At 46.0% G+C, this 27,171-nt stretch overlaps 1 protein-coding gene across 1 annotated transcript in view; it reads right to left on the reverse strand.

Annotated features, from left to right (window-relative positions):
* ARHGAP15 (Rho GTPase activating protein 15) overlaps positions 1-27,171 on the reverse strand; it is a 579,674-nt gene that overhangs the window by 434,622 nt on the left and 117,881 nt on the right. Inside the window, exon 7 of the mRNA XM_083153856.1 lies at positions 19,190-19,279. Within this exon, the coding sequence (XP_083009982.1) occupies positions 19,190-19,279 (90 nt within the window). The remainder of the gene's footprint in view (positions 1-19,189; positions 19,280-27,171) is intronic.

The raw sequence follows: 27,171 nt of genomic DNA on the forward strand, positions 1-27,171 counted from the left end.
TTGGCGCTTGCGCAGTTTGTGGTAGGAGCTTGGGGATTGAATAAATGTATTTGTCTGCACGTGACAAGCAGCGTAAGTGCTAATTTTCTCCTATATGTGTACTAGGGACAGGGCCGGCGCCACCACTAGGCAGCTTTAGGAATTTGCCTAGGACGCCGGCCAATGGAGGGCGGCACTGAGTTTCTGGAAAGAAGCCGCACGCCGCACAAAGAGCAGGTAAACATCCACCACCAGCCCATTTATCATCTCAGCCGGCCAGGGCACGCAGCACTATATCCAGCCCCAGCCACGAGTAGCCTACACTCCCGTGTGTAGCAGGTCGGCGGCGGCAGCCGCCTGCAGCACTACCCCCCCCCCCCAGCATGGATGTCAGGCTCAGCGCCGCGGTTGCTGCGGGTAGCTCCCGCACGTGTCCCCCCCCCCCCCACTTGGAGCAGGTCGGCCCCGCGTGGATGTCCGGCTCATCGGTGGCTTCAGGTAGCTCCCGCACCTCCCCCCCATGGAGCAGGTCAGCGGTGGCAGCCTGCAGCACCCCCCCCCCCCCCCCCCCCCGCAGCATGGATGTCAGCGGCGGCTTCAGTCTCATGAGGTGCCAGGTATGGGGGGGGGGGGGAGAGGTAGGACATACACTGAAAATTTGACTAGGGCGCTTAGAGGCATTGCACCGGCCCTGACTAGGGACTGGCTCTGAGATGGGAATAAGCCAGAAAGAGCAAGTAACTGTGCACCTTGTAATACCATGCTGCGCACATTTATAATGTGCAAAGAGATTAACATTTGAGAGATATGTAAAAACTGAAATCTAAATTGCAGTGTAAAAATAAAATGCCTACTATATGTGGGCTACATGCAACAGCCGCCAGTATTCACAAATATAGGCACATGGAAAGCACTTCAAGTCGTATTAGCAGAGAATCGCTATATAAATATTATTATTATTATTATTATTATTATTATGCAAAATAATAAATGTATTTGCCTTCATTGCTAGGAGAAGGTCCGTGTGCATAAGCGAATCACTGGAAAATGGACATGGTGGTCATTTTCCCAGTGATATTTGCATCTTTGCAACCAGCACTGGGCTGATGAAGTGGTACATAGAATTAAATGTGTACAGGGTGTACAATGTGTGGGCCCCTCTGGAGCCAGGTGCCCATGTGCACCACACACCTTGCATCCATTATGGTTACACCAATACCCCTTGCATTGCAACATGGTTTACATTACAAAGTTCTTTGACCACCTGCTCTTATCATTTACATTAAACAGTGGTTGGCTTCCCGTGCTTTCATCATTAGAGGCATACTTCCCAACTTTTGAGGAGGGTCGAGGATGAACGCTCGCAGGTGCTGTAGGTGTGCCCAAAATTTGGGGGGCATGGCCTAGTGGAGGCGTGGTCTATACTCGTAATGCTCCTGTGAGGCCTCGCCCCATTTTGCCGCTATGGGGGCATAAAAAGACGCGCACAGTGTCTATTCACAGATGACAGGGGCGACCCTGGGCGAGACGCGGGAACGTCCCCAAAAAATGGGACGTTCCCGCGGGAAGCAAGACAGTTGGGAGGTATGTTAGAGGTATAGCATGAATGCATGCGTGGTCTTCTTCTCTCCTCTTTTGGTGGAGTAAATATTAATTACCCTTCATGGTGGCACATATACCACAACCTTATTTACTTAACGCTATATATATAATAAGTTTCATTTTATTGGGCATTTAAAATTAAAATATTGTAAAAACATTTGACTGCAAATCTTGAATGGCCATATACAGTATTAAAAGATGACCTTATTCTATACCCAATGTGAATCCCTTCACTTACAGTAACTCCACACTACCTGACTGCATTACTCACATACTACAAAACTACAGTATACAGTATATAACAGTCCATGGTCACGTTACTTGCAAACATTCAGTGTTACTTTAGGTTAAGTAACAATGGATTTGGGATCTACAGTAAGGTAATATTTGTTTGATTACATTGAACTGGGATACGGTCATTTGATCTACAGCAAGTTGGTCGACAATCGTTAGGTCGACACCATTAGGTCGACACCATTAGGTCGACATAGTTCTAGGTCGATATGGGTCAAGGTCGACATGGCTTTAGGTCGACTGGTCATTATGTCGACCTAAGCATTAGCTCGACATGGTCTAGGTTGACAGTCAAGTGGTCGACATGGGGTTTTTGACTGTTTTTCGACCCGACTTGTGCCGGCAGGCAGTATTTCATGCCCTACCATCCACTAGGGCCTGGTGGGAGAATAAAATAATGAGCCGAGCATAGTGAGGCATACTATATTATTCTCCCACCAGGCGTTCGCATATGTCCACAGAGGAGAAATCATTTGATGGTTGCTCACCATCGATTGACTTCTCCGCTGTTCGTAAAGAAAAGAAAGCCTATACTTACATTTCTCATGAGCAGTTCCGTACAAATTTGGATCGGTGCGCTGATGTCATGTGACATCATCCACCACCCCAAGCAAGCAGGGGCACACCAGCATTCGCAGGTGTCCGCCCAGCGTTTCCATGGGTGTGCCCACCGTTGTTTGTAAATGCCCACAGTTTTGTAAAACTCGCTGAATACGTCCGCTCTGGAGATTTACGCAAGCGCATGAGCAACTATGCAAATGTGCACCCCCCCCCCATTATCGGAGGAGGGGACAAATTTGAACCTGTACGAACAGGTCTAAATCGGCCTCTTAGACTGGTCTGTGAAATAGATTGCCCATTAAAATGAAGTTTCTGGTCAAATCTGTCCAAGATTAACTCCAAAGTTACAGCTCTGTAGAGGAACTATGATTCAGACCTGATTGCACAGCTGCAAATTAGCAGGCCGAGTGACTATCGTTAGACTGCGCATGCGTAGGGCCCTTAGTTCCCATGAGTGAGGCTGTCCTGCAATAAAATCCTGCTACCTTTTTCATCACTGGCCATACCCAAGTTGATTGACATGAAGCCATTGTTTGGAGGTGGTACCAACCATTTTCTGGGAATGTCAGGAAAAATGCAGGCATGCCCAGGCGTTTAGGGGAAAATCATGTGACGTCAGCTCCAGGCCCCGGGTTTGGACAGCCTGTTTCTATCGCAGCCACCGAGTAAGTCCTGGGCTCAGGGCCGCCACTAGAAATTTTGTCCGGGCCCACAGCGGCACAGCACCATACCTCCGTCCGGACGCCCCCCCCCAGACGCCCCCCCGCGCGAGCAAATTTTGCAGCCTTGCAAGTCCACCAGCCGCAGCCCACACATACGCCGCCCCCCTTCTCGCTGTGTGAATACGCGGGGGGGGCACGCGAACCTGAATAAGCCCTTATTCTGTAGTGTATGATTACTGCAGACTGACTGACTAGGACGTGCGAGCATCTCACTCGCTCGTGTGTTCGTATCAGCAAAATGGCGGGGAGCGGTGGGGAGCAGATTCAAATTTTCAGGGGAGAAGAGGGGCCTCCTTGGGTGCAGGAGCCTGGTGGCAGATGACTTGAAGGAGGGATGAGGTGCAGAGGTGAGTGTTGGCAGGAGGGAGTAAGGTCCCAGGGTGAGTGTTGGCAGGAGGGAGTTTGATCTCTTGGTGAGTGTTGGCAGGAGGGAGTGAGGTCCCACAGTAAGTGGTGGAGAAAGGAAGTTTTATCTCACGGTGAATGATGGCAGGAGCGAGTGTGATCCCAGGGTGAGTGTTGGCAGGAGGGAGTGAGGTCCAAGGGGATTGATGGCAGGAAGGAGTGAGGTACAGGGTTAGGAGATAGAAGGAGAGATGAGGTTCAAGGGAGAGTGATGGCATGAGGGTTGTGAGATCCAACAGTGAGTTATGGCAGGAGCGAGTGTTGTCCCAGGGTGAGTGTTGGCAGGAGGGAGTAAGGTCCAAGGGTGAGTGATGGCAGGAGGGAGTGAGCTCCTAGGGGAGTGATGGCAGGAGCGAGTGAGGTCCCAATGTGAGTGTTGGCAGGAGGGAGTAAGGTCCCAGGGTGAGTGTTGACAGGAGGGAGTAAGGTCCCAGGGTGAGTGTTGGCAGGAGGGAGTTTGATCTCATGGTGAGTGTTGGCAGGAGGGAGTGAGGTCCCACAGTAAGTGATGGAGAAAGGAAATTTTATCTAACGGTGAATGATGGCAGGAGCGAGTGTGATCCCAGGGTGAGTGTTGGCAGGAGGGAGTGAGGTCCAAGGGGATTGATGGCAGGAAGGAGTGAGGTACAGGGTTAGGAGATAGAAGGAGAGATGAGGTTCAAGGGAGAGTGATGGCATGAGGGTTGTGAGATCCAACAGTGAGTGATGGCAGGAGCGAGTGTTGTCCCAGGGTGAGTGTTGGCAGGAGGGAGTAAGGTCCAAGGGTGAGTGATGGCAGGAGGAAGTGAGCTCCTAGGGGAGTGATGGCAGGAGCGAGTGAGGTCCCAATGTGAGTGTTGGCAGGAGGTAGCGAGGTCCCAGGGACGTGTTGGCAGGAGGTAGTGAGTTACAGGGTTTGGGAAATAGAAGGAGGGATGAGGTTCATAGGAGAGTGATGGCATGAGGGAGCAGAGCACAGGGACAAGTAATAGAAGTGATAGGCAGGGTTGGGAGATGGAAGGTTGGAGTAACATGTACTGTAGGGGTAAGAGACGGAAGGAGGGAGTATAATGCAGAAGCAAGAAGCGCAGGGATGAGAAATGGAAGGAGTGTGTATAATACGGTGGCATAAAGTGATCAGTGAGAAATGGTAGGAGGGAGTATAATACAGAGGACATATAGGGGGTGTGGTGCAGGGGAGAGAGATGGAGGGAGTGAGGTGCAGTGGTGTGAGATAGAGGGAGTGAGGTGCATGGGAGAAAGATGGGGGAGTGAGGTGCAGTGGTGAGAGATGGAAGGAGTGTGGTGCAGGGGACAGAGATGGAGGGAGGGAGGTGCAGGGGAGAAAGATGGGGGAGTGAGGTGCAGTGGTGAGAGATGGAAGGAGTGAGGTTCAGGGGACAGAGATGGAGGGAGTGAGGTGCAGTGTTGAGAGATGGAAGGAGTGAGGTGCAGGGGAGAGAGATGGAAGAAGTGAGGTGCAGGAGTGAGAGATGGAGGGAGTGAGGTGCAGGGGAGAGGGATGGAAGAAGTGAGGTGCAGGGGTGAGAGATGGAGGGAGTGAGGTGCAGGGGAGAGGGATGGAAGAAGTGAGGTGCAGGGGTGAGAGATGGAGGGAGTGAGGTGCAGGGGAGAGAGATGGAATAAGTGAGGTGCAGGGGGAGAGATGGAGGGAGTGAGGTGCAGTGGTGAGAGATGGAAGGAGTGAGGTGCAGGGGAGAGAGATTGAAGGAGTGAGGTGCAGGGGAGAGAAATGGAAGAAGTGAGGTGCAGTGGTGAGAGATGGAAGGAGTGAGGTGCAGGGGAGAGAGATTGAAGGAGTGAGGTGCAGGGGACAGAGATATGGAGGGAGTGAGGTGCAGGAGAGAGAGATTGAGGGAGTGAGGTGCAGTGGTGTGAGATAGAGGGAGTGATGTGCAGGGGGGAGAGATTGAGGGAGTGAGGTGCAGTGGTGTGAGATAGAGGGAGTGAGGTGCAGGGGAGAGAGATAGAGGAAGTGACGTGCAGGGGAGAGAGATGGAAGGAGTGAGGTGCAGTGGTGAGAGATGGAAGGAGTGAGGTGCAAAGGAGAGAGATGGAAGGAGTGAGGTGCAGAGGAGAGAGATGGAAGGAGTGAGGTGCAGAGGAGAGAGATGGAGGGAGTGAGGTGCAGGAGAGAGAGATGGAGGGAGTGAGGTGCAGGGGAGAGAGAGGGAAGGAGGGATGAGAGGTGCAGGATATAGGTAAGGGCATGAGGAAGATTAGCATAGGTGGCTTAAACCATTATTGAAATAAGAAATAAAAAATTGAGTTTACATGATTAAAATCCCTAATGATTCTGGGGTTCCTACTACATCTCAGACCCCTTCCATTCTATTAAGTATTCCATATAGTTAAAGGCTTATGGCAATAGCAAGTACAGTACAGTACAGTATTCTGTAACAGTCGCGTGATGTAACTGATCAATAACAAGACACAAATGATAAAAAGAATAAGCTTATTTTGAATAGAAGAGGTTAAATGAAATGTTAATGAGTGTCCGGAAACAGGTCTCATTTTGGCACCAACATTTGTATATATAAACTGGCCAGTGGAAATGTAATGTACAGCTTGGTGTATACATTGCTGCCATGCTTTGAGGAAAACACACTAATCTGCAGAATAATAAATCATCCGTTGGTGGTGCAGTGAGTAAAGTGCGCCATCCATTATCCCTCATTAATGGATATTCAGTGGGTGAGAGTAAATGAGCAATAATGGCTGCCACTTCGTAGAGAATGCACCATACTTTTGCTTAAAGTAAGGCTTGATTTATACAATGTGATTTACTGTCTGAGGTAGATAGGATAATCCTATTGAAATGAAATGATTTTATGAGTAGGTTATGAAAAGATTAATGAGGAAGAGGATGATACTGTATATACTGAAGATGCATAATACAAAAAAAATGCTGCAGAGTATGCTGGTGCTATATATATATATAAATATATATATATATATATATATATATATATATATATATATATATATATATATATATATATATATATATATATAGAAAATGGAGAAGGCCTGGCACTCCCGCAGCTGGGTCCGAATACCCCGGTGCCTTCCAGGACAGGTAGGTAGAGGAATGGAAGAGGCGGCACTCAAATGGGATTTTTCAAAAGTGTATTGTGGCAAAAGAAAGGACCAACGTTTCGGGGTCTTAATCACCCCTTTGTCAAGGTTTTCCACTTGCACATTTGAGTGCCGCCTCTTCCATCTACAAATAAACACTTATTTACGATATCACCACAAACTCCCGATGGTTTAGAAAACACCAGCTGATTGGCCGGTAATAAAGTACCAGGCACTGTATCACTTTGGGATACGGTCATTGGATCACCACCAAGTAGGTCGACAAGCATTAGATCGACACCACTAGGTCGACAAGCAGATAGGTCAACATGAGTTTAGGTCGGGATGACTTTAGGTCAACCTGCAGTAAGGTCGATAAGACTTGGGGGACTGGCAGTTCCAAATATGAAGGTGTATTATATGGCGTCCCAGCTGACACATGTGTGTTCATGGATCCGGGAAAGCGTAGTTACGGCGGAGTTGGGCAAGATGATAGAATCTGTCGAGCCAGACCTTTCCCCTCTCCAGAGATTGCTGACAGGAGATCTACGAGGTAATTTGCCTCCTGTTATAATTCAAGCAGCTAAATTTGGAAATGGGTGAGCAGAACAACTAGATATGAGGGCTTAGACCCGGATTCCTCCATTTTATCGCTAGTCGCTCTTAGGGGAATCAAAGCACAACAGGGTGGAGCAGCCTAGGGGAAATATGGGTTAACATCGATTGGCCAATTTTGCCAGGAAGGTAATATCAGATCCTTTAGAGAGTTACAATTAGAATTTAATATTCCCAAACACATGTTTTTTAGATACTTACAGGTTAGAAGCGCTATGCAGCAATATGAGGGGACGAGGTTGACAGAAATTGTAGAATCGCCCTGTAAGAAATTTATAAAGCAACTGAACGGGGGGAAGAGATTGTCTAAACCAGTGGTCTCCAACCTTTTTTGGGTCGGGAGCTACTCGCGACAAAATAAACCGCCCGAAGAGCTACTAAAGTAAAAAATTTTTAAAAATCTGCATAATATAAAAAAAAACACACTGCAATGCCCCAGACATAATATGGCACACACTGCAATGTCCAATATGTCACAAACATACCTCCCAACACTGGAGGCAGAGGAAAAGAGACATCTACGCGTGCCGAAGGCACGCATCAAAAATTAGAGGGTTCAGCTACTACCGTGGAACTCCTGCGAGGCTACATCCCCCATTTTTTCCGCTATGGGGGCATGGTCAGCTCTCTAAGAGCTGTAGCCACATGGGGTGCGGCCATGGAAAATGGGGGTGTGATACACATATGCCCTCAATATTGCAGTGCCAGATACACATGACCACAATAGTGCAGTCCGTGATACCCATTATAAATATGCCCCGCACCGTGATGCTCCATTATACAAATGCCCCACACCGTGATGCACCATTATACATATGCCACACACCGTGATGCTCATTATACATATGTCACAATGTGATTCTCCATTATGCATATGCCACAATGTGAAGCTCCATTATACAAATGCCCCACAGTGTGATGCTCCATTATACATATGCCACACACACAATGCCCATTATACATATGCCCAACAACGTGATACTCCGTTATACAAATGCCCCACACCGTGATGCTCCATTATACATATGCCACACCGTGATGCACCATTATACATATGCCGCACACCGTGATGCCCATTATACATATGCCACACACAGAGATTCCCATTATACATATGTCACACACCGTGATGCCCACTATACATATGCCACACCGTGATGCTCCATTATACATATGCCCCACACACCGTGATGCTCATTATACAAATGCCCCACACCGTGATGCTCCATTATACATATGCCACACCGTGATGCTCCATTATACATATGCCACACCGTGATGCTCCATTATACATATGCCCCACACACCGTGATGCTCATTATACATATGCCCCACACCGTGATGCTCCATTATACATATGCCACACCGTGATGCTCCATTATACATATGCCACACCGTGATGCTCCATTATACATATGCCACACCGTGATGCTCCATTAATCATATGCCACACCGTGATGCTCCATTAATCATATGCCCCACACCGTGATGCACCATTATACATATGCCACACCGTGATGCTCCATTATACATATGCCACACCGTGATGCTCCATTAATCATATGCCCCACACCGTGATGCACCATTATACATATGCCTCACCGTGATGCTCCATTAATCATATGCCACACACTGTGATGCTCATTAAACATATGCCACACAAATGATGCCCATTACACATATGCCCCACACCTTGATGCTCATTAATTAATAATCATCAAGGTATCTGGGGCATATGCCACACACATGATGCCCATTATACAAATGCCCCACAGCGTGAAGCTTATTATTAATGAGCATCAAGTGTGTGGCATCGTGTGTGGCATATGCCCCACACACCTTGATGATTATTAATTAATGAGTATCAAGGTGTGGGGCATATGTTTAATGGGCATTATTTGTGTGGCATATGTTTAATTAAACATATGCCATACACATGATGCCCATTATACCTGTGGCGTCGATAAGTGCGGCAACCCGTGGACAAACAGTGCGCGGTGATGGGCGGGAACTCACACTCAGGTCCGTGCGCTGCTGGGGAAACCTCTCCCTTCGCTCCCTTTCACGGGCTGTCAGTCACTCCAGGGTCCCTCTCTGTAGTCTGTCGCCAGTACGCCGCCGTGTTACCGCATACACACCAACACGGCCAATGCGTGGCAGGAGGACTCCGCCCACGCGTGCTCCTGCTGTGCTAGATGCCGCGAGGCGCATGCTGCTGCTGCTGCGCCTGTGCCGCTTGATGGCGCTTAGAGGCGGTCGCGCTCACCCTGCCCAGTCGCCGCCATTACACGAGCGGCAGCGTGGACTGGAGTCCCCGAGCTACTCTAAAACACCCGGCGAGCTACCGCTGGTCTAAACTGTATAGATTTCTGCAATCCTATAGGCAGAGTGAGGAGTTGCTACAGTTAAAAGATAACTGGGTCGTGGATATTTCGCAAGTTGCTCAACTGGAGTGGCGGGAGGTTGTCAGCCCCGAGTGATGCCACCACATCAATAAGCATCCGGCAGGTGCAATTTAATATTTTACACATAAGTTACATAACACCGTTGAGGCTGAAAAAGTTTTAGAGCTCCCACTCTGATAGGTGCCCGAAGTGTAAGGTTGAATTGGGATCCTTCTGGCATCTTTTATGGGACTGCAAAGTCCTGAAAGTTTTTTGGGACGAGATTGTTAACATATTGGTGTGTGTGGGAGTTCCTCGTAGTGCCCTCACAGCACCCAATCTGATATTGGGAGTCTGGGAAGAGGGCGTCAACGCAGGCAAATGGAAATATCTGGTTAAGAATGTATCTGCTATAGCAAAGGTCATAGTCGCAAGACAATGGATGGCCCCCATGGGACCAAATATTATGGAATGGTTGAGTCTAGTTAACAGTACCTGTTTGCATGAGAGATACGTGTATGCTTCTAGGGGGGCAACCCCAAAGTTCGATAAGATATGGGGACAGTGGAAAAAGTCGAGTTATTATATAACTTCAGCCAGGAATGATGGATAAAAATGTTAGCGTTGGTAGTAATAGTAATGTGTGGCACATATTTGGAATTTATATCTTTTGGATCTATTTTTTATTCTCTTTTTATTTTATTTTTTTTAAATATTTTAGTCAAGTAGTAATTGGATAAGAAGGAAAACACATATATTTGCAATAGTGTTTGATTGCAATCAGAAATGGTACACTATTATTTAGTAGCGATTTAGTTGAGTAATAATTGATGCGCTACCCTACAACTTGCCTCACGAGGGAAGTTAGTTATAAAGATGGTGATGCACTAGTATAAGGATAGAGGAACTTTTTCCGTGTGATGTTTCTTGTTGTCTTTTTTTTTCACTCCTTTTTCTTGGCTGCGCAGTTGGGCTCTTAATTATTGTATAGTATAGGTTTAAAATGCCTTTCCTCGGTATTAAAGAGGGTAAAAATGGCCCCGAGGGCCGGGTCTATAACGTGTCTAAGAGAAACTACATATACATATATATTATTGGTTATGATTATCCAATGGGTTCATATCTCTCATGATAATGCTGCAAACTAATGGTCCGAGAGCAATGGGAAACAGTTATTGCGGAGAAAAGGTGAAAAAGTGATAAGATCATATGCTTCCATGGTTGGATCGGGAACGGGCCAAAGTACTGTTTTATATGAGGGCGGGTCGGGTGGAGGGGGGGGGGGGGGCGGGGGGGTTTAACTTGGGGGTAAGAGGATATTTTGTATCAATGAAACTATGTGTGTAAATGGACGGGATGTACCCGCAAGAATATATGTTATATGTAATTTTGTCAATGTCTTTGTTGGTTCGTAAAAAAATAAATAAATAAATAAAGACTTAATTAAAAAAAAAGGTCGATAAGACTTTAGGTAGACATGGGTTAGGTCAACATGTGGTCTTTTTACTGTTTTTTTGACCCGACGTGTGCCAACAGGCATTATTTCATGCCCGACCATCCACTAGGGCATGGTGGGAGAATAAAATAGTGTGTCTAGCGTAACTAGGCACTGTGCCCGAAGCATGGCGAGCGCAATGAGCCATGCGAGGGGACGTGGTGGTAAGTTTCGGTGTCCATGTCGACACGACTGAGCCACACCCAACACTTATTTATTATTTCTTTATTTACAGTTTCTTACATAGCGCAGCAGATTCCGTTGCGCTTTACAATAGTAGACAGTGATAAGACAAACTGGGTAATAACAGACAGACTTGGAGGTAGGAGGGCCCTGCTGAAAGTTCTCCTTCCTTATCACTGCTTCATATATCTACCCCATTCCTCTGTAACACCAAGGTTATAAATATCATTGTGAGTATGGGCAGCTTGTAGGTGGCTACATGCACCTACTGTATATCTCGATATTCAAACCACAGAATATGCATCTAATTTGGCCAGATGCCACGGGGCTTCATTAGAATTGTCAGCCAGGGACAACAGCCACATAATGCCACTGAGAACTGGCTCACCGCTTCTTTGGCAGAACCTCATTCAAACATTCATGGCCATAATTGGTTATTATTGGTGGATCCATACACAGTGAATCATTGAATTCCAGGTAACTTGACAAAGTTAAAGATTTTTTTATACTCTGCATGAAGATGATTGTTTGTAACTACCATAACTGCTTTGGGCGGTATTCAATGAGCCTGATTCGCCATGTTTTTATGGCGAATTTGTGCTGTTTGGCGAATTTCTGACTAAAACGGTGAATCACCCTATTCAATGACCACATGGCGAATACATTTCAAGGTTTTTTTCACCATGATTCACCGAGTGTTTTGTTTTTTACATTTGGTGTCAAAAAATCAGGAATTTTATTCTGAGGAGGGGCATGCTATTTTTATTCATGTGCTGCTTTTACACAGCAGCCAGCAGGGGGCGCCGGAGCCGAGCCGCTCATTACATATTCATATATTCACTGCACCCGATCGTTATGATCGTGTGTAGTGAATATACGCTCCCCTGCTGGCACCCCCCGGGGGGCAGCCTGTGCTGCCTGGCACCCGGGGAGCCCACCTACCCCCCACAAAGTTCTGGGGCAGGCAGAGAGACTACCATCTCTCTGCCTGGCACCGTCCTCAGGCTCCCTGCGGCAATCGCCGCAGGAGCTCATATTTGCCAGTCAGGGGCAGCGAGCCCCTGACACGTTGAATACCGGAGCCCGCTGGCTCCGGAACGTGGTGAATGTGCAGCGAATACTAAAAAGGATTCGCTGCACCTCGCAGGTATTCTCATTGAATACCGCCGTTTATCTCTATTTCCATTTGTAAAGGGCAGCATAATTTGCAGCACTATTTAAGAACCTGTTAATAAATAAATATGTGATTAGTATTACGAAGGACATCTCTCTCCCAATAAGAGCTGTTCTTCGCAATGGCCACACTTATGGGTTTCAGCCCCAGAAGTCCATTCGGCAAATGTTCAGAGCAATTCGACAGGAATGGGGGATGCTGGGACTGATCTTATCAGATCCCTCTACATCACAATGTGAAAAGAAGCCCATAGGCTTCTATAGGGTAACACCAGCATTGGCTTTACTACAGCATCAATCAGCCCCAGCGTCCAGAGCTTAGCACATATGGGAAAAGCATCCAAAGCCCAAAAATGTTTTGATCCATCTATCTATCTATCTATCTATCTATCATCTATCTACTGTATTATGCCTAATTCTAAACCATATGCAAGATCAATCGACCTATTTTATTATAGATAGATTTGGTACTTATGTGGTAGATGGGCGCCCAATTTGCATACGTATGGTAACTTAGGAAAATCGCATCGTATCGCATGGGCCATTTATAGGGCCGTGCGAGGCATAATAGATAGATATACAATAATATGATTGTATGACATTGTATAACATTGTATGACATACAAAGAGGTTTTAGGCACCCTCCACTATCCACGCCACCCCGAAGCATGGAGAGCGCAGCGCACCCCGCGTCCTCTGACCTTTTCATACCCCTACTATACACATCGGCGTGGAGTTGATACTATATAGTATGGCGAGCGCAGCGAGCCACCGAGCCCAAAGTGTGACGAGTGTACAATTCGGACTCGGTGGCTCGCTGCGCTCTCCACACTATATAAAATCAACTCCACGCCGACGTGGATAGTAAGGGTATGAAAAGATCGGAGGACGCGTTTCGCCACCGCTCGCCACACTTCGGGGTCGCGTGGATAGTGGGGGGTTCCTAAAACCTCATTGTATGTCATACAATGTCATACAATGATATTATTGTATAGCTAATGTAATGGCATCGTACACCCTATAAAATCGCAAGCGATCGCATGCGATTTTGCAGGAGGTGCGATGCGATCCCGCGGGGCTAAGAGAGCAGTGAATAAATGACATAGGAAAATCACATCGCATCACATGGCCCTTAAAATGGCCCATGCAATGCGATTTTCCTACGCAGAATAGCCCACTAAGCAAATTGCTTAGTGGGCGCCCGTCTACTACATAAGTACCATAGATTTATAGATAGTTAAATAGATAGATAGATAGATAGATAGATAGATAGATAGATAGATGTAGACGTGTAAAGGCTTTAAGGTATGCCACAACAATATTATAATTGCTAATAGTAATATAATTAATAACCAACATGTAATGCATCAGAACTAGAAGACAACCAAACAAAAGTAGAACATTGTTTTATGTCAATTAATTTGATGTGTTAAATTTAACCGACATTGAAACAACAAATATCCCCCTTCAAGGTATAAGTTCATTGTGCCAAGATCATTTGTTAAAGGACCCAGAGCACTTTCTCACCAGAGGCCAAATGTACAATAAGGTCATATACAATGCAGGGATCTTCCCTGGTGACCTGTCAAATGTATTGAATTCAGAAAGGCAAACAGCTGAGACAAGACCAAGGAGGCAAATGCATAAAAAAGACAGCGTAAGGAACTTGGTGCAGCTCTAGTTTTCTAAGGTTTAGGAAGCAGAAAATATTGAGCATGTCAGACATTTTTTGCTAATCCAGTTTCTTATGATTCAATGACCTTATTAGAGGAGCAGATAAGAGGTTTTACTAGCAGACACATATTATAAGGACTCATTTAGTTTTAGGAATAAGTCCATATGGAAGGTACAATTTGCACTTGGCGCAGTACATCAGCAGGTAGGAGGACAAATGAAAGAAGTGCAAACAGCTGAATTTGAAGTAGCCAGGTAGGCGTAAAGCTGGTCACATCAGGAGTCATCAAAAGCCTATGTCACTTGAAATTACCAACTCACAAGTAGATAGGTTAGAAACTATTTTTTTATATGTGCTTATCATTTCACCAGAAAACAAATTCATAAAAATATGATCAGAAACATACAACTTATTATCAATTGAGGGATGCATCTTAAAAGAAAAAGAAAAAAAAAATCCAAATTGTACAGAGATCCCCTTTAAAGCTCTTTTCCTGGTGAGGGAATCACAGGATGACAACAATCTAAGCTGCTGAGTGACACAGGAGCTGGTCCTTAACACGGTTTTATTTCGTTATTACCACCGTTTCTGTGTAAATGACAGTTAGGATTATTTAAGATTATATTGTAATCCTTTTAATCGCCGGCGCCTTAAATTTCAGCCTAAACACCAAAGTGCACTTAGCAAAAATGTTCCAGGCGTGTGATCGTACCATAAATCGTCACCCGTTCACCACTAGCGTGATGGAAAGCCCTAACCTTACGTGACGGCAGAAAACAGACTTGTAATTGCATTTAAAAGGAAAGTAATTGTTCTCTTTGTCTATTTCTCATTCTGCTGTACCCAACGTTCTGGGCTTCACCTTAGCTTTTTTTTTCCCTGTGTGCGCTAATTTAACAGAAAATAATAAGCAATACATTCTCTGTATTATTAAACCAACTCGGAACGCTGTAATACATTTGGATGCAAAGGCACCTGCACTCTGTCTCATTATGTCGCTATAATTAATATCTCCCCTCTGATATAATGGATTTTAAATGTAAACATCGCTAACAGGTATAATTTCGTTTCACTGATTCCTCTTATCCAAATCATTCAGTGGTCATTTTCCATATATAATCAATAATTCATGGTCTTAAATTGAAAACTCAGGCTAATTTCAACAAAGAAATTTTACTGACATTTATAAGAGAACACATCAGCTAGGCTAATTATTGCCTCGTTTCAGTGTGGCCTTTCATTACTCTGTAGGTAATGAAACAAAATAAGAGGAAAGAACACAATGCTTATTGCTATATTATCATGCTAGAAGCATGAGGCTCTTGACCAGATGAAACGAAAGGACATTGTACGCTAGAACATCGATCTTACAGCTCTAGGAGCCACAGGATCTGGTATTTTTATTCCTTTACAAATAAGCAAATTATGTAGTGATTATATAGTTGCAAATAACGCACATAATGCAATAACCATCGGCATATATTATATATTTTATTGTAAACAGAAACCAATTAGCACACCGCCTAACAACCTTTAACAAATTACATACTTTTGGAATTATTTTAAAGTTAATAAAACAGCATAATAAGAAATTGAGTTATGAAGTGGAAAAAGTAAGAACAAAATTGTTAGAAGCGGTGGAGGATCTTAGTCATGGGCTGCAGGTCTGTAGCCCCCAGTAAAACATCTACCACCCCCAGTGAGCCCCCAGTAATCCTCATGGCAGTATATTCACATTGTAGGCACTTTCTCCTGTTAATCACATGCAGAACTGTGTCTCAGTGTTTTTTTCGCCCCTTGACTGGACTATAGTACTGTGCAGGCACACTGGGCAGCTGCCAAAGGCCCACGATTCTAGGGGCCTTCGAGCAAGGACTGTTGCCTCGGTAGCTTCTTGAGAGGCAGGTAGAGAATGTTGACTGGCTGCTCTGATTACCATAGGCGAATCTAGGGGGTGGTCCGGGGGTGCACAGGACCACCCATTAGCCCATTTTGTAGCTGAGGGATGGAGCTTTCCAACGAGCCCAGCCCCGTGTCTCTAGCCCCCTGGGAACCGGAGATACGACCAGGCAAAGTTGGAACATTTTCCCTATAGGATAACATGGGACCCGCTAATTCCAACCCCCACCCAGTTCAACGGCTGCCAGTTCCCCCTTCGGCATCACTGAAGCTCGAGGTTGATCTCAGTCAAACCCAAATTGCTGGGCCTTCAATCTGATACCAGGCTGGATCCATATGGGTTAATTGGTTCCAGGGGTATTGAGGTTAAACCGTTTGTTTTCTTTCATTTCTTAAATGTAATTTCATGACTGTTTATGTTCTTTGAGGGCAGATTTCTCTGTAACCAAACAGCCCAGTTCAGGGGTTCCCAATCTTTTTTGATTCAGGGCACCCTAGAGAATCAGAATTTTTTTCACGGCACCCCTAGGTCCAAAAAAAATATTTGGTTTGGGTTTATATGCGATTCTTAGCGGCAGTTATGTGGTAAAGGGCAGGATTTGTTTCTGTTTGTACACATTCTATCATTGGCAGCCACCAGCACTGGTTTTGCTCATAAATAATTAACCATTAATAATTTGAGTTGGTCCTGCACCACCAAGCTGCGGCACCCCTGCATGTGTCCTGAGGCACCCCAGGGAGCCACGGCACACAGTTTGGGAACCACTGGCCCAGTTTCATGGGACCAAAATCATTCGAAGCCAACTCAAAAGTTCTTCAATATGATACTGGTCTCATGTAAATGGGTTAGTTGGTTCTGAAGATATAGCTGGTTGGTTAAAGGGGGGTAAAGAGAGGGAAGTGGTTGTCTCTCCCCCTCACACCAGAAAATGCAGGGACTAGGCTGGTGTATAAGGTGTCAGCCTGGGAATGTCCCTGCATGATCCTGGGACCATATTCCCGGGTAAATCCCTGAATTTTCTGTTGTGAAAGGGGTATTATTTCAAACAGCCGTGACCTGCAGTGCTCTGAATACAGCCGGGCAGCCCCCTGCTCTCTGCCCAGCTGTCAATGACTGTCACCCCTGCAGCTTCCACTCCAATTCTTCTTCCCGCTTTCACCTCGGCCCCCCCCCCCCCTTTAATCATGTGGTGCCGGCGCCCGGCGTGCTCCCTCGACATCACGCACAACAACAGCGCGCACAATATTTCAAATGTCCACTCGGATAGAGGGGACACCAGGAGGGGAGTGTGAGTGTGCTCTGCGATGCGCTCTGCTCCTCTCCCCATAGAAGCAGCTGCACCGCTCTCCATCTCTCCCTGCAGCAGCAGCGAAGGCTCATATAAAAATTTACAGTAAGTGGCACTTTTGGGGGCATTGCTTAAGGGACGCTACAAGTAGCGGTATGTGGGGGCATTATGCATAATGTGTGGCTTAATGTGTAAGGGGCATTATGTTGTGCAGCATCATGTGTAAGCGGCATTATGTGTGCTGCATCATGTGTAAGGGACATTATGTGTGCAGCATCATGTGTAATGGGTACTATGGTGCGCGGCATCATGTGTAATGGGTACTATGGTGCGCGGCATCATGTGTAATGGGTACTATGGTGTGCGGCATCATGTGTAATGGGTACTATGGTGTGCGGCATCATGTGTAATGGGTACTATGGTGCCATCAAGCAAGAACCCCCTAGCAATGAGCACGTAGGTAAGTAGCACTTATGTGGCAAATATGTAATGGGCATAACGGTTTGTTATATAGTTTGTTATTGGTATCATGATGTGTGGCACAATGTGTAATGGGCATTATGGTGTGTGGCCTTATGTGTAAGTGGCATTACGGCGTGTGGCTTTATGTGTAATGGGTAATAGTTTGCTAAAATGTGTTATGGGCATTACTGTGTATGGTCTAAAGTGTAACACCACACCCCTTTTTGTGATGCCACGCCTCCTTCCCATGAGGCCACGCCCCTTTTTGCAGCGCGGCTGCGCCGCGCTAAGGTCCCCCTACTGTTATGTCTAGATTTGGGACCACCCATTACCATAATTCTAGATTCGCCTATGCTGATTACAGTATGAATTACACACATTCAGAACGGCCAGGCAGTATTCTCTGCATGCCTCCCAGCCAACATCAGTGAATGACTGTCAGCATGCTCATTGGTGGATAGTTGTTGCTATCACCCAATCAAAGTACTGATAGCCATTCACTGCATAAAAGCATGTAGTCAGATGGTGTAGAACTGCGAGTGATAATTTCTTTAACTTATTCCCGTGAATGAGTTGGTAGGGGCCCCATAACATGGCTTTGTCCAGGGCCTATAATGTTATTAAGATGGCACTGCCCCTTGGGACTTTCAGCCCAGTCCAATGTGAAGCCACTGAAAACATCTGCATAGGAATTCAATAAATGCCGATATTTCCCGACAACGGAAATATCGGCACTCACCTATTCAATGTTGCCGTTAACGACAGCATTTAAGGGTGTCAGATCTTACTTTTTTTAATGTCAGATCTGTTTTGTCAGAAATGGCCATGAATTGTTAAATTCATAGCTACTTTTTGACAATCCGCCGCTGTTTTTGACAAACCACAGACTTTCTGACACTCAACAGCTGGAACATGGAATTTGACTGCCGAGTTACTGTTGGTCAAACAATATGTCCCGGGATTCCGACGTTCCGACAGTCGCAATCCCATATTGAATACCCCCGATAGACTCAGAACTGCTCACATAGCAACTTACTACATACAAGTCCTACTTACATGTCAGTTTTGGATGATGCTAGCAATGGGGAGTCTATAGATGCACCAAGTATTATTTCACTGTCTATGGAGGCTGATAGTGGACATTGCAGTCCTTGCACATTCCGAAATGCATATGTTTATAAGCAAAGGACTTTGTTGCGGGGTTAGCATAAGGACAAAGATGCCACTGTTGCAAAAGACACATCCATTTGTGCATCTGACTCACAATAAGCCATATGTATCATATCTATGGGCAATAGAAATATATCTAACTGGAAAACAACAATGCTCAAGGCAGGATTTCCCATTTAAAGATCATCACAGTAAGATTTTACCTGGAACACATTCTTCCGACTGGATCTTTCACTCGTCCACTCAATTTCTGCTCCACATAAGTCTATACAGTCTGATTTAGAAACTGATTTCTGCAAACAGGAAAAAATATGTACTAGTTTTAGAAAAATGGTATACATTTATAAATACTTACCTATGCTTTAATATATATATATATATATATATATATAGAGAGAGAGAGAGACAGAGAGAGAAAAAGAGAGAGAGACAGAGAGATTACACTACACATAAAACACCTTCTCGTGCTAGACTTAATAAGCTAGAGTGAGGCTGCCTTATTTACAAAATTACATGCACAACCTCACACGGGATCACGTCTCAACTTTGGCCACTTACTATATCAACCTTGATAGTACATCAGTTCAACAATACATAAAATAGACCTTTGAATCATCCCCAAAATCCATACTGCAGCATCTATGATTCCTTAGACATTAGCATATCTGCTAATATATGCAGAGAGATACATTTAGGATTTTCTGCCCACGGTAAACTCCATTTTGTGTTATCTTCTATACAGATGTTAGTGCCCCTTCATTGCTTAGTACAATTGGGAAATGTGGGAGGGAATGTACGTGATAGTCACCTTCAAGTAGTTGATGTTACTAGTACTCGGAAAGGGTAAAGCCTTTATGAGATTATCACAGCAGTGGGCTGTTGTATCGCCCTATCCAGACACAACACTACAGACACTTCCAAAATACAGGTAATTAGGGGCAATACAATATCTTACAGACATAGCGGTATCCTTGTTTTGAAAGATGCAATCATGAGATGTCAAAGAGATGATGAAGAGGAGACATGCTTAACATGTACAAATATATCAGAGGACAATACTCTGAACTACATACCCTCCAACTGTACAGATATAGCCGGTACTGTATTGTTTTTTAACGGTCTGTACCGACTAAAATTAAATGTACCGATTTCTAGGCTTCACAGTTTATACTGTATGCGGATGGAGCTTTGCCTTTGGATCTTTTTTGTCCCTGCCAGCCACCATAGCCTTTGGGACTTCTGGCCGCACTATGCGGCTATTGGCTGTATACAGTAGTCACAGGGCGGGCTGCTTGAACTGAGTAGATTGGAAGCGCTATGGCTGCTGCAGCGCAGCAGTGCATATGGCTGCTGCAGCGCAGCAGTGCATACTAATTATCGGCAGGCAGTACAATTTATTCATCGGATCTTCTGTGCGGAACTGTGCCCCTGCAATTATGAATTACAGGGTGATGATGCATCCTTCCCCGCCTCACACACCAGGAGCAGGTGTTTCCAATGTCGCAAGCCTTGCACCAGACGAAGGAGGTAAGCAGCAGCTGTTAGGTACTGGTGGGGATTATCTTGTGCATGCTCAGCGGGGGACAGAGTGATTCTCAGGCTTTTACTCATATGCCCATCAGTCCCACCACCTCCATCCCCCCATAAATGACCCCCCACACAAATTCTGAAAGGTGCCTTGGTCACGCCCCATTTACCTGTGACCACGCCCCCATTTACATGTGGCCACGCCCATTTACATGTGACCACGTCCATTTCTGGATTTGTACAGATTTCTGCCCTTAAAATGTTGGAGGGTATGGCACTATTACTCAACCTCTTGGCTTTGAGGTCAGAGACTAGGACACGTGGACATGCATTTAGAATAGAGAAGGGAAATTCTGTACCCTTGAAAGGATAGGTTTTTTTTACAGTTAGGGCAGTAAGGGTTTGGAACTCTCTTCCAGAAGAGGTGGTGAAGGCAGAATTATTGAACACATTTAAAAACATTCAGGGTTACAACCTATAACCACTATTTATTCAATGTTATAGCAATGTATATATTTCAAATAGGAGATCAAGGTCAAAGGTTGAACTTGATGGACATACATCTTTTTCCAACCTAAACTATTATGTTACTATGGGGTAGATTTATTAAGCTCGTGAAGTGATAAAGTGTCTTGTTTTTATCACCGGCCAATCAGCTCCTATCTGTCATTTTTCAAACCAAGCCTGTAACTTCACAGTAAGGAGCTGATTTACCGGTGATTAAAACCAGACACTTTATCACTTCACCGAGCTTAATAAATCTACCCCTGAGTTACTATTCTCTGGAGACCAAAGGTGATCACTAGAGAGCAGCAGTTATTGATATAAAGACAGGTGGTGGGGGAGGGTCTAGCTCACCAAACCTAGTTTTAAGGATCTTGTTACTCTCTGCTGGAAGCCTGAGAAATTAGGCAAATGTAGGATACCCTTCCCACACCAATAATACATATAACTGAGATCACAATAAAACAAAAAACACAATAGCTGAAGTCTCCACCGCATATATGCCGCAGAAAATGTAAAAAAGAATGCATATAGTGCAACTGTCATAATCTCGGTAAGACAGGGCAGATTGGCAACCTGGAAAGTTTTCCCCAGAAGCAGGGATTCACTGCTCATTAGCATATGGGAATGCCCAGTGTTTCATGAGCGTTCTCCTGCTAATGGACCAATGACACGGGTGCGGGGGGTGCACAGCTGACATCACCAGATGCCCACCCTCTTCCCTCAGAATGTAAACGCACATCTAAGATTGCTCTGAACAACCTTACATATACGTGCATGTTCCACATCATTCGATGGTCGACGACCATCGAATGATGTGGGTGTTTCCCCACAGGCTGCAAATGGATGTAAAGTCGGCAGAAGCATTCAGAGAAGGGGGGCGAAACAGGCTAAGCCTGTGTAGCAGACGCTGGCGCCCACCACAGACCCCGCTGGCAGTCGCTCCTCCAAGCTGCCGTGGGGTCTGCCTCACGGTGGCTACGCCACTGATGAATGGGACCTTACACAGGGCCTGATTCTGGTTCAATTGGCCTGCAGCGAATCCGCTGCTGGAACCGATTGTTTGGCTCTGTGCTTGTGTATCGGCAAATATACGCATGTGCAGTGCAGCTGTGCGAACGCCTTTGTCGACTATAACATCGACCGAGGCGTTCATACAAAGGGGGACAGGCAGTGGGCAGACAGGGGGATGGTGCATGTAGACGCCCAGCGTTTCCTGGACGGGCCCACAAAGATGGTGGGTGCGCCCAGAAAAACGCCGGGTGTCCACATGCAAATGCAGGCGTGCAACATGACATCAGCGCCCAAGCCGTTCTCGGAAGTGTACACTGACTTTATTTGCGAATGGTTCAAAAACTATTTGATGGTTGGTGACCATCGAATGATTTTTTGCCCGTTCGAATGCAAATGCATGTGTGAGCATATACATCCAGTCGCATAGCAGAGCGTATATTTACTCAGCGGCTGGGGGTGGGTATACGTTCGGCAGGCGAGAGCCTACTCACTAAAGGCGGGATGTATTAATATACATCACCGCCCTTTGCCGGCTGTCCGCCGCGATGCCAGCGAATATGTACTAACATATGCGGCTAGCATCGCGGTGTGGTAACGGAGACCCCCGCGATACCTGTACTGTGGTCTGCGGGGGGTCTCTGTCTCCTCCCTGCCGCCTCCTGCTGCCTACACGCCGGGGACAGCTGAGCAGGCTGTCCCCGGCGCCTCCTCCTCCCCCTGCAGCTGGAAGGACGACCGGCTGCGTTGCTAGGGGGAGGAAGGGCTTACCTTCCGGGGTCCAGGAGGACCTGCAAGAAGGTAAGCCCAAGGGAGGGTCGGTGAGGCGGCGGGGTTGTGGCGAGGCGGCGGGCGGCAAAAAGAAGCCCATAGGCTTCTATAGGGTATCGCCACCTTTGGGTGGCGATACCCTGCCCGGCGAAATCCGTGTGGCCGGGTAATAGTACATAGGAAAATGCGGTAACACTGGCGTTTTAACGCATTTTCCCTTTAGTACATCCCGCCCTAAGCAGTGACAGACCGCTTATTAGCGAATGAACCAGAATCAGTACCACTGTGTGAATACAAAGGAGACCTATTCGCTCTTATTCCTGATTTGGATTTTTATGAATACTGTATAGCGAAGATTGGACTATTCAAAGAAAAAATATTATCCTGGTGGAACTCATGGTGAACTCTATACTGTGTAAACATATTACATTGATTTCTTGCAGTAAATTATCAGTAAATATACCTATAAGTATCCTGATAGGTGCGCAAAGTTGCATATTTATTGATAAATCTATTATATGTTCGACAAAAAAAACACCTCAATATATTAATATAATTTTAGGTAGAGTGACAACTTAAATATAAGTCACAAAGTTCATCTGCAGAAAGCAGAACATGGAAATATTTAACAAGCAAACCACTATCCTGAATACTGCTCTGTGGATGGCATAGACATGATCTCTAATGAAGCTTTTATTTTTACCATTGTTAAATTATCATTGTTCAATTGTTATTACATACAAGGGGAGCACTACATTACACCCAGCGACCTAAATAAACATCTCTATTCAAACGTGAGCAATGTTTGGCTTTAGAACACAGTCCTGTCATAATCTCGTGTTTAACAATACTCGGCTGCCAGTTTAGTCTATAACAAGTACAGTAGCTACAATTGAGTAAAAGTTTGTCAAGTTAGCTAAAAAAATATCCAAAGTTTTATAAAGCAAAATAAATTGCTGCCAGACAATGCAGCATTACAGGATTAAGTCAAAGGTCGTTCAACTATTCACATTTCAATGATTTATGCTTTATGGTTCTAATTAATTAGAAAACACAATAATACAAACTTCTAAAATAGGGCATAGCTTCTCTCCAGTAGGCATTTCTCTTGTTTTTTTTTTTTTTATTTTGTTTTCGAAAATTAGACAAATTAAACAAATTTTATGTTGCTCTCTGCCTGACTTATGCTGTGTACACACGGTGAGATTTGACATGAGATTTTGACTATAATTATCCGCAGATCATATGCAAATCGCACAGGTTTGTTACCTTGCGATCCTGATGCGCGCTCAAAACCCAGATAGATAGGGCAGCAATGACTATATAGTGCAAAACGAATGTAGATTGTATGAATTGTATGTAAATAATAAATAGATAGCAAAGATTGCATAGCACTCGAATCTTAAGGTCCATACCAGGGCCGAAACTAGGGTTTCCGGCGCCCGGGCCAAGGTAGTCATTTGGTGCCCCTCCCCGCTGACAACATACATACCTCCTGTGTGCAGCCAGCGGGGGTCCGGTGACAGGCAGCGGGGTTCCAGGTAGCCGCTGTAGCGGCAGCTTGACTCCGTCCATCTCTACTCTCTCCTACTAGCGAGGCGGCGGGAAGCGCTGGTGATGACTTTGAAAAGACTTGCCAATCAGTGTCCGGCAAGTCTTTTCAAAGTCATCACCAGCGCTTCCCGCTGCCGCGCTAGTAGTAGAGAGTAGAGACAAACGGAGTCAAGGTGCCGCTACAGCGGCTACCCGGAACCCCGCTGCCTGTCACCGGACCTCCGCTGGCTGTCCCCGGACCTGACAGCGCCCCCCCCTCCAGCGCCTGGTGCGTGTGACCCCCCAGCGCGCCCCACCCCCCCCTAGTTACGGCCCTGTCCATACACACTAGGCGACTATGCCCAGTGTGTATGGACAGCAATGATAGCGTTCATCGCTGAGGGAAAGCCGCTAAGTGCATACACACTGAGCGACTTTCCCCCTGCCCGGCGCTGACGGAGGGGAGAGGACGGCTTTGCAAAGCGCAGAGCTATGCAAAGCCGTCCTCAAAGCAGCTCATCTGCTGGTATTACCAGCAGATGAGCGGCTTTCCCAGAGATGATGCAGGAGCGCGCAGCAGCGCTCACCGCTCATTGCAGGGGCATACGCACTGGGCGGCTTTGAGCTGAAAGCCGCTCAAAACTGCTGTTTTGCTTAAAGTAGAATATCAAGGGAATCTCACCATGTGCACACACCATTAGAGTGGTACGGTATTGCATAGTTGCAGGGAAGCAGCTATGAGGTATCATACACCTAATATGCTAATGCAGCAGAAGGCATCTGGTGTAAATAGGCTTCTGCAAGGGCGTAACTACCATAGGTGCAAGGGATGCAGATGCTATGAGGGGGCCCATCTCTACTCTGCACGTGAGAATGGATGTTTTACATAAACATCCATTCACAGCTTGTGTGCAGGGACGAAATCCTTCGATGGTTGCCGACCATCGAATGATTTCAACAGCGTTGGCAGATGTGAGACACCTCTCTGGTGTCTCACATCTATGAGCACCCTGTGCAGGAAGTGGGTAGGCAGCTGACATCCTCTGACCACAGCTGTCCGCCCCCCTGCACTCGTGGCAATTAACCATGGGAACGGCCAGCATTTCATGGGCGGTCCAATGAAAATGCTGGGCGTTCCTATGAATATTGCCTGGTGACGTGGGCGCCGGGGGTGGGCAGCTGACATCACCAAATGAATGTCGTCAGGCCTTAGGCTGACAAATTAAAAAAAGGTTGACATGGCTCTAGGTCGACAGGGTCATTAGGTTGACAAATGCATTAGTATGACATTGGGAAGGTCGACAGTCAAAAGGTTGACATGGGTTTTTCAAGTTTTTTTGTCCTGAATGGTGACATGGTCACAATGTGCACTGCGTCCCTTCGCATGACTCGCTGCGCACTACTCTATTCTAGTGGATGGTAGGGCATGAATTACCGCCTGCTGGCACATGTCGGCTCCAAAAGAAGTGAAATACCCATGTCAACCATTTGACTGTTGACCTTCCCAATGTCCACCTAGTGACCCTATCGACCTAACGCCATGTCAGCCTTTTTCATGTGTCAACAGGGCCGGCCCTAGGCATAAGCATACTAGGCAATTGCCTTGGGGCGGCAGCCTATGCCTAGGGGCGGCAGCTTTGCTGGGCGTCAGTGGTGTCACAATGTGGGTGCGGCAATTAGCCGCACTCACAACGCACCCCACCTCTGGCTGCTGCGCGGACTCGGACCCATGGAGATGTAGAAGCTTCCTGTTACAGATACCAGGAAATCTGTGTGCAACAGCGGAGCCTATTCCCCTCACATAAATGGCAGCAACAGAAGCCATTGCCACCTCTGACAGTCTGATTCCAGACTGCCTGTCACATCACAGGGCCCATTAGCGCACATACAGAACGGGTCCTGCACAAGCACAAAGAATTGATCATCGGTATTTTACAGTCCAGGATGGTGCAGCAACCAGACCTCATTAACCCCCAATATCCCCATTTCATTTGCTCCCTTAATTTCTGAACATTCACAGTTCTTCAATGAATGAAGTTTCTGTATTTAACCCTGTTTGCAGCCATCAGGAACTGTACTGTAAGTATCGTCCTGATGTTCATTTCTAAGATGCTATGCTCTAGAAACACGTTGTTCTCTCCATGCCTGAGTCGCTGACAAATAAAATATCACTTTCTCTCCTGCATTTGTTCCTCAGATTTCTGCATTTATTGGTAAGAGATATGTTATGACAGATACTCATGGCAGCGAGGACTAAACCGATCTTTGTCACCTGCCAAAAAAGGAAATGGCTTATTCTAAGTGACTCTGGCTTGAAAATCACCTTCTCGGGCAGCCATCATTCCAATAAGGTATGGCAGGTCATCTCCAGCCCTGGGTGTCCTTCACAACAGGACTCTTGTCAAATGTGTCTCTGCGTTTCCCGTGCTATCATGCTCTCGCTGACTTGTTCTCCCTTTAATGCCACACAGAGGTTTGTAAACTTTAACAGCATAATATCTAAGGCTATAAGAATACATGCCAGATTTGTCTCAACAACTTATCTGTCACATCTCTGAAAGTGAAGATCAATGGCCTTTCCTCCAGGCACGATAGAAATGGAGTACAAAGTGGAATTTATAGCAAGTGCTTGCTCCAGAAATTGCATTAACCACATTAGATGGAATCAAAAGAAATATTCTGCCCGGTCTCCTTGATAGGGCAGGTGTCACATTACACGCTAGATAAAACACCACTGCGGACTTTAAATGTTTTCACATTAAGATTGCTTTTCTGCTACAATTATGCCAATAATGCATCGCGGATGGGGAGACAATGACTTAATGACTGTTGCCTTTTA

The sequence above is a fragment of the Crinia signifera genome, chromosome 7 (genome assembly GCF_055691185.1).
Source record: "Crinia signifera chromosome 7, ASM5569118v1, whole genome shotgun sequence".
NCBI classification, from domain to species: Eukaryota; Metazoa; Chordata; class Amphibia; order Anura; family Myobatrachidae; genus Crinia; species Crinia signifera.